Here is an 11,601-nt window from a genome sequence, read left to right on the forward strand (position 1 = left end):
AATGGGCAAAAGACATGAATAGACACTTCTCCAAAGACGACATCCAGATGGCCAAGAGACACATGAAAAAAATGCTCAACATCATCATCAGGGACATATAAATCAAAACCACAATGAGATTATCACCTCACTCCTGTCAGAATGACTAACATAAACAACTCAGGCAACAACAGATGTTGGCGAGGATACGGAGAAAGAGGATCTCTTTTGCATTGCTGGTGGGAATACAAGCTGGTGCAGCCACTCTGAACAGTATGGAGCTTCCTCAAAAAATTAAAAATAGAACTACCCTAGGAGCCAGCAATTGCACTGGTAGGTATTTATCCAAGGGATACAGGTATGCTGTTTCGAAGGGGCACATGCACCCCGATGTTTATAGCAGCACTATCAACAATAGCCAAAGTATGGAAAGAGCCCAAATGTCCATCGACGGATGAATGGATAAAGATGCGGTATATATATACAATGGAGTATTACTCAGCAATCAGAAAGAATGAAATCTTGCCATTTGCAACTATGTCGATGGAACTAGAGGGTACTATGTTAAGCAAAATTAGTCAGAGAAAGACAAACATCATAGGACTTTACTCATATGAGGAATTTAAGATACAAAATAGACGAACTAAGGGAAGGGAAGCAAAAATAATATAAAAACAAAACATAAGAGATTCTTAAACATAGAGGACAAACAGAGGGTTGCTGGAGGGGTTATGGGAGGGGGGATGGGCTAAATGGGTAAGGGGCATTAAGGAATCTACTCCTGAAATCATTGTTGCACTATATGCTAACTTGGATGTAAATTTTAAAATAATTAAAAAAAAAAAAAAAAAAAAGGAAGAAAGAACTGTATACACAGTTGGGTAATCAGGTATAGAAAGAATGAGACAGGGTAGAAGGGTAAGTATTCCCAGAAGGCACAGAGATGGTCAAGAAAATGGAATTCAGTATAATGAGGTGAGGTGGTTAATAATGCAATTTTTTACTGAACTGCTCTTGCAGTCTAGGGGTCTCACCAGGCACTCTACATTCTCCAATTCAATCCTCATAACACCCCTGGCAGGGTGAATTCAGTAAACTTATTTTTTCACACAAGCAAACGAAAAGAAAAATCAAGCACCCTGAACTTCAAATCACACTGTGAGCAGAGTCTAAATTCAAACGTACACTTTTCTGATGCCAAAGCCTAGTTCACTCAATCAAAGCTGGAAAGAAATAGTCACAAGCATTACATGCCAATACTAACATTTTTAATGCCTTAAATCCCTTCCTGAATTATATTATCTGCTCTACCTAATAAAGCTTCCAGGTCTTGAACTGGTAAGTAACGGAATCCTACAATAGGGGCCTGCAACATTTGGCCCCTAGGCTCAGAGGAAGGCCCGCCTACGGCAAGAAAGAAACAAAGACCCCAAAACAGCCAGATCCATCCTCTTTGACAGATAAAAAGAGTAACTCTGAATCATGACCTTCTAGTTCTAAGAGCCCCCTGGACACTGGGTGTTGTATGGAAACCAATTTGACAGTAAATTTCATATATTAAAAAATAAAAAAAAATAAAAAAAAAATAAAAAAAAAAAAGAGCCCCCTGGACTCTATCCTCTTGGGTTCAGTAAGATACCTTTGTAGCCTCCTTTATTTTTTTTTTTTTTTTTTTTTTTTTTTTTATTTTTGGGACAGAGAGAGACACAGCATGAGCGGGGAGAGGGGCAGAGAGAGAGGGAGACACAGAATCGGAAACAGTTGTAGCCTCCTTTAGATAAACATAGGCAAATAACACAAAACTCCAAAGAACTATATACAGGATTTTACGCATCATTATGCAGGACGATGTTCTTGACCATCTTTAAACAGTAATGACGAAAGAGGGGCGCCTGCATGGTGTTGGTTGAGCGTCCGACTTCAGCTCAGGTCATGATCTCATGGCTGGTGAGTTCGAGTCCCGCATTGGGCTCTATGCTGACAGCTCAGAGCCTGGAGCCTGGTGCTGTATCTGCCTCTCTCTCTGCCCCTCCCCTACTCACGCTCTGTCTCGGTCTCAAAAACAAACAAATGTTAAAAAAAACTTTTTTAGGGGCGCCTGGGTGGCGCAGTCGGTTAAGCGTCCGACTTCAGCCAGGTCACGATCTCGCGGTCCGTGAGTTCGAGCCCCGCGTCGGGCTCTGGGCTGATGGCCCGGAGCCTGGAGCCTGTTTCCAATTCTGTGTCTCCCTCTCTCTCTGCCCCTCCCCCGTTCATGCTGTGTCTCTCTCTGTCCCAAAAATAAATAAAAAACGTTGAAAAAAAAAAAAAATTTAAAAAAAAAAAAAAAACTTTTTTAAAAACAATGATGACAAAAGAAAACTACTATAAATGACTAAACCAGGTAAAGACAGATGTCAAGGTCAGAGAAAGCCTACCAGGGCACCCAACAATGGTTGGCATTTTCCTTCCCTCACTTTTCGATTTACTTACTTTGACCTCCATAGGGAGTTCCACCATAAAAACAAGCCACTGCCAGCTTTCTTGTGATGTCACTGAAGTCTCTGCTTACTTGATTGGCCAACTCCCTTGTGGGTGCAAGAACCAGTACCTGAAAAGCAAAAACTAATCATTGAATTCAAAGTATCGTGAAGTACTTGTTTCTTTTTTTTTTTTTTTTTTAATTGTTTCTTTTTTTTTTTTTTAATTTTTTTTTTCCAACTTTTTTTTTTTTTTTTCAACGTTTTTTATTTATTTTTGGGACAGAGAGAGACAGAGCATGAACGGGGGAGGGGCAGAGAGAGAGGGAGACACAGAATCGGAAACAGGCTCCAGGCTCCGAGCCATCAGCCCAGAGCCTGACGCGGGGCTCGAACTCACGGACCGCGAGATCGTGACCTGGCTGAAGTCGGACGCTTAACCGACTGCGCCACCCAGGCGCCCCCCAACGTTTTTTATTTTTATCCTTGGGACAGAGAGAGACAGAGCATGAACGGGGGAGGGGCAGAGAGAGAGGGAGACACAGAATCGGAAACAGGCTCCAGGCTCCGAGCCATCAGCCCAGAGCCTGACGCGGGGCTCGAACTCACGGACCGCGAGATCGTGACCTGGCTGAAGTCGGACGCTTAACCGACTGCGCCACCCAGGCGCCCCAAGTACTTGTTTCTTAACAAATTTGAAATTCATCAGAAGGTTCAACTCATCCTACCAAGTATTTTCAAAACATCTATTATGTGCTTTGCAACATAGTTTCATGTGGGGAAGGATCATAAATGTAATACAGTCCCTGACAAATCTACTCAGAAGAAAAGTTTGTGATCCTACCAATCAGAAGAGAAGTAGATGCTCAAACATGTGGTGCTCCAGGAGGGCTGCCCGGAGTAGGCTGGAGGAAGTGAGGAGTTTCGTGGAGCTGTTACTACTTAAAAAAACCATTCCAGGGAAAGCAACAACTCGAGCAAGGAGTAACACCACTGAGGATAACAACATTAGCTAATCTTTGAGCTTTTACTGTCTCAGGCTCTACTACACACTTACTACACATTCTTCTGTAATTCTCACAAGTTACTGACCTACCTGACAACTGTACCTATAGTAAACACACACAAGATTTTGAACCAAAAGGCTAAGAAGCAAAGCCTGGATTTAAATTCAAACAGCTGGGCTCCAAAACCTGTCGACTGAACCTCTACATTACAGTAAACTTAAAGTAGAACAAAGACAAGTTAAGGCAGGACCAACATGGTGAGGGGCTTTGAATCCCAGAGCAGTCGGAGTTTGACCCAACAAGACATAAAACATGAAACTACTACAGATCCTTAAGTAGGGTAACAGCATGAAACAAGTGTGACTTAAGAACAATGTTCACTAATTCATCAGATACATTCACCCAACAGATATTTACTGAACATCCACTACGTGTAGGCTGGAATAACTCCAAGTGCTGGAGTAATTCATTTGTTTAATGCTGCATTTGTTTACAGCAATAAACAATGAATTAATGAGGGGTGAGTATGGACACTGGAAGGCCAGTAAACAAATGAGGCAGGGCCAGAAAGTCAAGCACAAGAACCCATAACCATGATGACCACATAGGCATTTCAGTGAGGTTAAGGTTTGTCAAATGCCAGTTTCTCCAGAAATGAACCTGATGAGCACCAGCCTGACAAGGAAGCTTGGCCTCTTCACCTCTTTGAGTACCCCTCCTTCTACTCATGCATCTCTACTTAAAACTGCTTTCTCCATCTAGGCAAAAATGGCCAGACACTTGATCAAACCTGTGAGCTGCAGGGGCATCTAATAGTTTGAAGGGAACACAAAGAGCATTAATAATACAGGCAGTCACAACCATGGGGCAGATTACAATATTTAAATACACAGGTTTGTGGCCAACGATCTTAAGAGAATAGTCCTGCTTTAGCTTCAAATAAAGATCTCAAGATACAAAAAAAAAAAAAAGGAAAGGAAAGGAAAAGGAAAAAACACTTTAAGGAGAACCCAGTAAAAAACTATACTACAGATTTGGAGCCCCTGAGGTCTATGTTAAAGATAGTTACCCGAGGAGCACGGCCTCTTTTCCGGTCTTGTAGTTCTCCCTGAAGTTTCTCAATCAAAGGGATGGCAAAGGAGAAGGTCTTCCCGGTTCCTGTCCGTGCCTGTGCAATTAAGTCCTTTCCACTATAGACATGGTGAAATGTCTTTGCTTGTATCGGAAACAGAAAGGTCACCCCACGGCCTGTGAACAAATTTACCATGTTACCTGACATTGTAGTTCTTAAAATCCCAGCCACGTTTCTGGTCCTAGAGAATTAAAGAATTCTACTTTCTTGTCAATATCTACAAAGTCAGGCTCCAATGTATTCTGGTAGTGAAGAATCTGCTTGACTGAAAAATATCAACAAACTTTAAAGCACCAAATTAGGGGTGCATGGGTGGCTCAGCTGGTTGAGCATCCAACTTGATTTTGGCTCAGGTCACGATCCCAGTGTCCTGGGATTGAGCCCCACATCAGGCTCCGTGCTTAGCATGGAGCCTGCTTGAGACTGTGTCTGTCTGTCTGTCTCTCTCTCTCTCTCTCTCTCTCTCCCTCTGCCTCCCTCCCCTACTCTTGCACTCTCTAAAAAATAAAAAAAAATTAAAGTACCAAATTATAGCAAACATTTTTTTTTAGAATTTAGTTACTTGTTGTGTAATCTCATCCATAGGTCAACAGAAGCCCCAAATCCGGATTTGCAGTCCAGACTATGCCACACCTGATTCAGAAAACACCTACCCACACATGTGACTACCTAGTTTGTTCAGAGGCACACCGCTAGGCTGAGTTCTGAGTCAAGTTGGTATTATGAAGAGATGCCTCACGAAGTGGGAGAGAATAACAAAGAAAATACGAACCATACAAATAAATGGCATGAACCATTTATTTGTACCAGAACAATCAGTCCTCACACTTCTGAATATATACATTGGTTTGAATAAAATTTAGTCACCTATTTAAGAGACAGCAAAGCTATCACCAGTATGGTCCTATACTATATATACAGATCTAAGTTATTATGCGGTTCCACATATTGTCCTTCATCTCAACAAAAATAGTGGAGTGCTTCCAAATAATATATAGTAACATTATACAATAGCTCCAAAATATTACCTTTGAGAAGTTTAATGGTCTCTTCAGATATGGGAAAATTAGAGAAAGCTCCTTCTTTTTGTTCCACAGGTATTTCCTATCAAGTAAAGGGCCACAGAAAGAAATCAGTAACTTTAATCCCACAGGTAGTCACAGAGACGCCTTCTGAGAAAGAAACAAAAGAACCTATTCGAAAACATCTCTTCTAAATCAACCACAAAGACAGAGAAACTTTGGTAGGTAAATTAAGATCCAAAAAGGAAATCATAATCATCTATAAAACCCTAACAAAAGGAAAATGCAAATATATACTGTAGATATACTACGTGTGGCTAGTAAAGGCAGATTCAGTCTCAACTAAGAACTATTCTGTTGCCATCCCATACCAATATATAGGAGTCCTCCATTATCCACAGGGGAGACCCCTAGTGGATACCTGAATAGTACAGAACCTTAAATATACGGTTTTCTACTATGCACACATACCCAAGATAAAGTTTAACTTATAAATTAGGCACAGTAACAAACTAATGACAATAACTAATAATAAACTGGAACAATTATAACAACAGATCATGATAAAAATTATGCAAATGTGGTCTCTCTCTAAATATCTTCCTGTACTGCACTCCTACTTCTTGTGATGATACAGGATTGATAAAATGCCTATGTGATGACATGAAGTGAGGTGAATGACGTAGGCATTGTGATGCAGCATCAGGCTACTACTGTCCTTCTGACAATGTGTCAGGAGGAGAATCATTTACTCTTGAACGTGGTTGACAGGGGGCAATTGAAACCCCAGAAAGAAAAACATCAGATGAGGGGGGACTACTATACTGCTGAACAGGTCATTAACCCTTTTGCATAGCCACATCTTTCACATATATTCACAGAAAATAAGAAACAAACATTTACGACAAAGTGGTCACTGTGGCATTATTTGATAGTAAAAAATTTAAATGCTCAATACAGGAATTAAGTGATTTTCTAAACATTTATATAATGGATTATGGAACCAATGAAAATATTTATTATTTAGGGGTGCCTGGGTGGCTCAGTCGGTTAAGCGCCGACTTCGGCTAAGGTCATGATCTCGCAGTTCATGGGTTCAAGCCCCCATCAGGCTGTGTGCTGATAGCTCAGAGCCTCAAGCCTGCTTCGGATTCTGTGTCTCCCTCTCTCTCTGCCCCTCCCCCGCTCATGCTCTGTCTTTTTCTTTTTCTCAAAAAGTAAACATTAAAAAAATAGAATATAATGTTTAAATAAAAGTGGAAAGGCAGGAGACAAGATTGCATATAGTACAATCCTAATCTGATAAAAAATAGTTATATATATATATATATATGTATATATATATATGTGTGTGTGTGTGTGTGTGTGTGTGTATATATATATATATATATATATATATATAAAGTACTGTAAAGAAACAGCATTCAACAGGTTACCTCTATACCTAATGAGTATTTAATATTTACTGAATTAATGAATGCTGAAATTCTAGGGAACTTTTTGTTTTTAGCAAACAAAATGTTTTTATGTTTTTTATTATTTTGAGAGAGAGACAGCAAGTGGGGAAGGGGCAGCAGGAGAGGGAGACACAGAATCAGAAACAGGCTTCAGGCTCTGAACCGTCAGCACAGAGTCTGACCTGGGGCTCAAACCTACAGAACCATTAAGATCAGAACCTGAGCCAAAGTCAGATGCCATCCAGGTGCCCCAAATTTCTATGTTTTCCTAATTCTGTAAATCACTTATTTATAATCAGGAAAAATATTTATTTATTTACCTATTTATTTTGAGGGGCACCTGGATATGAACCAAGGAAAAAAAATTTAAATGTTGATTATGACCTATGGCAAACAGAAAATTATTAGAATTAGGATTTCTTTGATGACTGAGTTTCTGAAAGGTAACAGAACTACTTCCAAGTGGACATCCAATCATCGGGTTCAACTTGAGTTAATGGCCAAAAACTTACGCAAAATCAAACAAAATCCTTTTCAGTAGCTCTACTAATTAAGATTTTTTGGTGAAACCCCTCAGAGGGAAGCTAGGGCCTATCTGCATAACTATAATCTCTCCTTTTAATTTCTGACTTGCAAATAAGCAGACGTGGAGAGAAGACATTCCCTAAACTTAAATAGGCCTGTTTCTTTGCAAAGGAAACATTCTAACTTTAAGCTATTTTTAAGATGAAGTCTTACCCTGACTGCAGGCAGCATGCAGCTCAAGGGACCCCCCATAAAGTGTCAACACATCAAATTTTCTCCTGCTTCTGTTGCCTCTAGGTAGCAATTACCTACTTATTTATCTGAAACCACAATGAAAGATACACTCTACGTATGAAAATGCAACTTTACCTGCTCTAATTCACTGTTACTTTCTTCACTGGAGTTAGAGACAGGTCCAGAATGAGGGAATCCATTCTTCAGTTTGGGGCTTTTCTCTCCAATGTCTCCATTCATTTCCTTTTCTTTTTTCATCTTCTTCGGCTTAGGAGCACCTATTTCTTCTTCAGAAGGCTCCTCACTTTTCATTACTTTTTTGGTTTTAGGAGAAACAACTTTCTTTTCAAAGGACTCCTTTGGTTTCTTCACACTTTTGGTTTTAGGAGAAATAATGTCATCCTGAGATGGCTCCTCTTTCTTTTTTGCCTTTTTGGATTTAGGAGAATTCATGTCAATCTCAGAAGACTCGGCTTTCTTTTTAATTTTTTTGGCTTTGGGGGAAATAGTTTCTTCCTTTACTTCTGTTGCCTCTTCAGTCTTATTAGACTTTGGCTTCTCTTTTTTACCCTTCTAAGAAATTAAAAAATACAAACTACTGAGCAAAGCATGTATACATTTGTATGATGCATCAATTCTCGATTATTTCAAGATCATGTAATTATGAAGAACACAATTTTGGGGCATTTTTCAACGTCTGTACCTTCTCCTTTCAATAAGACAAAACACTATGCTTTTTAGTACCATTTCTTAGTTATATGGAAATAAGTACATTGTATATCAATGACTTCATGAGCTCAGAAGAGAATGCCTCTTGGCAACTATTTAATTCATGTTGGTTGAACAAGTTGTAAAATCAAGTTTTCATAAGGGATTTGGGGTTTCTTATGGGATGCTTCAAGAGTCGTCAAGAGGTACAACTACAGAAAGTGATCAAGTACAGTTTAATTTAATTCTAATAGAGCAATAAGGCCACATATGTCCACAGATGGACAATATTAAGCAGATTTCTTTCTCTGCTAGAATTTATAATATCTGTCTTGGCTATGTGACAAGTGCAAATGAATTTACAGAGACACTTTATAAACCAAAAAGCTATAAAATCCCACAATCTATCACCCCACGCGATAACAAAAAAAAGATGATCTAATTTAAAGAGGAAAAAAAAGCATAAGTTACTAGGAAATGGGGTGGGTGAAACCTCAAAGCCAAATCAGACTACGGCTCCTACCTGAAATGTGTGACCTTTTCCAACTTTTCCCATTCCTGAAAGTTAATTACTTAATATTACTGAAATCAAATAGGTGCTTAGCCTCTGTTAAAACCTTTCTGAGGGGCGCCTGGGTGGCTCAGTCGGTTAAGCATCCAACTTCGGCTCAGGTCATGATCTCACGTTCCGTGAGTTCGAGCCCCGCGTCGGGCTCTGTGTTGACAGCTCAGAGCCTGGAGCCTGTTTCAGATTCTGTGTCTCCCTCTCTCTGACCCTCCCCCGTTCATGCTCTGTCTCTCTCTGTCTCAAAAATAAATAAACGCTAAAAAAAAAAAAAAAAAAAAAATTAAAAAAAAAAAACCTTTCTGAAAGGCCAATCACAGAAATATGAAGACTAGAACATTTAGCTGAAATCAGCCTCCCTGAAACTTCAGGCCCCGCCTCCACTCTCAAATCACAGATGAGGGTGATCTTTCCCACATGATCATCTTTCAGACATCTGAAAAATAATCTGGTCTCCCCACAAGATTTCAGTTCTTTCATCCCTTCGCTCCACTAAGTAAGAGGATTTCCTAACTCAGTGGCCTCTCTTGGAATGTAACGGAGTTTGGCCGCGTCCCTCTTCACTTGACCATCCCACAACTGAATACCTTCACTGACGCCGAGCAGGCAAACCAGGACCACTTCCTCCCCACCTGTGGGGACAAGTCTGTGCTCCCTCGGCTTCCTACAACGCCAAAATATTGCTGTTGTAAAAGCTCCCCATCAAAAAGGCCCATAAACAGCCAAGGAAAGGAAATTCTAAATCATGTAGGATACAAATTCAGGGACAATGTTTGCTCTCACTGACTGACCTTATTTCAGAACAGACACCCAGTCACAAGTGAAATCACTAAGGAAGTAACAGTAAAGAGGCAGACAGGTATCAAGGTAACTTAAGACCACTACACACTGCTGGCCTCTATCAAAAACACTGTGTGCCGTTAGCACCACAACACGTTACATTTCCACGGGAAATCTGGTCAATAGACCTTAAGCCGAACTGAATTACTTCATCTTCTAAAGGTTGCTTACCGAAAAACAAACTGTATTGCCCGTACTACTACAGTAAAATGTCACTGCTCACGCCGCCCACATGTGCAGGTGGGTTTGAGGTGTGGCCAGTCTAGGCTAAAGCTTCAGTCTCTACCAGGACTGACAATTCCCTCCGCGCACGCTCAAACCCGGTCAGGTCTGAGCCTGAGCCAGCAACGTGGGGCCCAACCGTGAACTGCGCACCAGGTGCGGGGCGCCCAGACTCCAGAACCACATGGGAGCGGTGCTCACCCCAGCTCCGGTCCGCCTGCGCCCGTCGGCGGCACAGCTCCCCGGCGCCCCACGGCCGGGCTCTGGACGCGCCGGGTCCGCGTGTGCGCCACGAGCTCCTTAGCCGGACACCCGCCCATCCTGTACCCCACTCCTCTCAGCACCCTAGGACCCTCAGCACCCGATGGCACCTTCGCATTCTGCTTTCGCGGTGTCTCCAGTTTTTCCATGGCCGTGTCTGAGTCCAAATCCACGTCACTAAGGAGTTTCCCCGGCATCTTTCAGCACAAGCAACTGAGGCCGACCAGTCAGTTCCACCGCGTGGAGAGGAAGAGACAGTACTACCCATTTAGCCCACCCACTTTCGTCACTTCCGGAAGCAAAGCATTTCCTGCGGAAGCAGAAAGTCCCAGAGACGCCACGGCCCACGCGGTAGCGCTGGAGCTTGTGGTGCTCCCGCTGGCTGCGAGTAGTGAATTGACCGCTTACAACGCCTGAGGAGTCCAACCAACTGGGAGGAACCACAAAAGTTAGTAAACACGAGTCAGATTCCCCCAACCCCCGACCTGATAAATAACTTGTTTTTCCGTGGTGTCTCTTCAGTGTATATATTAGATTGCTGGAGTTTGCAAGATCCTTTCACGCACAGACGCGGTAAATGTGTCTTCTTGATCACCTTGTGGAAACGTCGACACTGAAAGGAGATGCCCAGACTCGCAAGCCTGGATAAGAATTAGAATTCAGTCGGATATGTCATTCCTAATTGCATGCACGTAAACATCCCCCAACCATTCAGTGTCAGGTGTCAGGAGAAACAAGGCTAGGATTCAGTTAACAGAGAATATACGATACTTGTCATAAAGAAATTTTATAGACTGCTGGAAGATAGAGGAGTATCAGTTATTCTGAAGACACAGAGAGGCACCCCAACCGTCCTTGGGACCAGTAGGAAGAGCACCCAAACCACATGGACCTCTATAAGAAAATACAGGGCTCTATGGGCACCTGCGTGGCCCAGGCAGTTGAGCGTGGGACCTAGGCTCAGGTGATGATCTAGGGGTTCGTGAGTTCGAGCCCCACGTCGGGCTCACTGCTGTCAGTGCAGAGCCTGCTTTGGATCCTCTACCTCCTCTCTCTGCCCCTGTTTGCACTCTAAGTAAAACGTAAAAAAATTTTTAATTAAAAATACAGGGCTCTAAATCTTGCATAATTGGGGCAATATACTAATTCGAGGAGTTGAGGAAAGTGGTCCATGATCATCCATAGAATGA

The 11,601-nt window shown here is 41.8% G+C and overlaps 1 protein-coding gene across 1 annotated transcript in view; it reads right to left on the reverse strand.

The window, feature by feature from the left end:
* The window catches only part of DDX21 (DExD-box helicase 21), a 28,477-nt gene extending 17,787 nt beyond the window's left edge, over positions 1 to 10,690 (reverse strand). Inside the window, exons 1-5 of the mRNA XM_060642568.3 lie at positions 10,522 to 10,690; positions 7,951 to 8,388; positions 5,606 to 5,681; positions 4,515 to 4,693; positions 2,452 to 2,569 (exon numbers count right to left, since the gene is read on the reverse strand). Of these exons, the coding sequence (XP_060498551.3) occupies positions 2,452 to 2,569; positions 4,515 to 4,693; positions 5,606 to 5,681; positions 7,951 to 8,388; positions 10,522 to 10,608 (898 nt within the window). The 5' untranslated portion in view covers positions 10,609 to 10,690. The remainder of the gene's footprint in view (positions 1 to 2,451; positions 2,570 to 4,514; positions 4,694 to 5,605; positions 5,682 to 7,950; positions 8,389 to 10,521) is intronic.
* Between the last annotated feature and the right edge of the window lie 911 nt (positions 10,691 to 11,601).

Source organism: Panthera onca, chromosome D2 (assembly GCF_046562875.1).
Source record: "Panthera onca isolate mPanOnc1 chromosome D2, mPanOnc1 haplotype 2, whole genome shotgun sequence".
In the NCBI taxonomy this organism is placed as follows: domain Eukaryota; kingdom Metazoa; phylum Chordata; class Mammalia; order Carnivora; family Felidae; genus Panthera; species Panthera onca.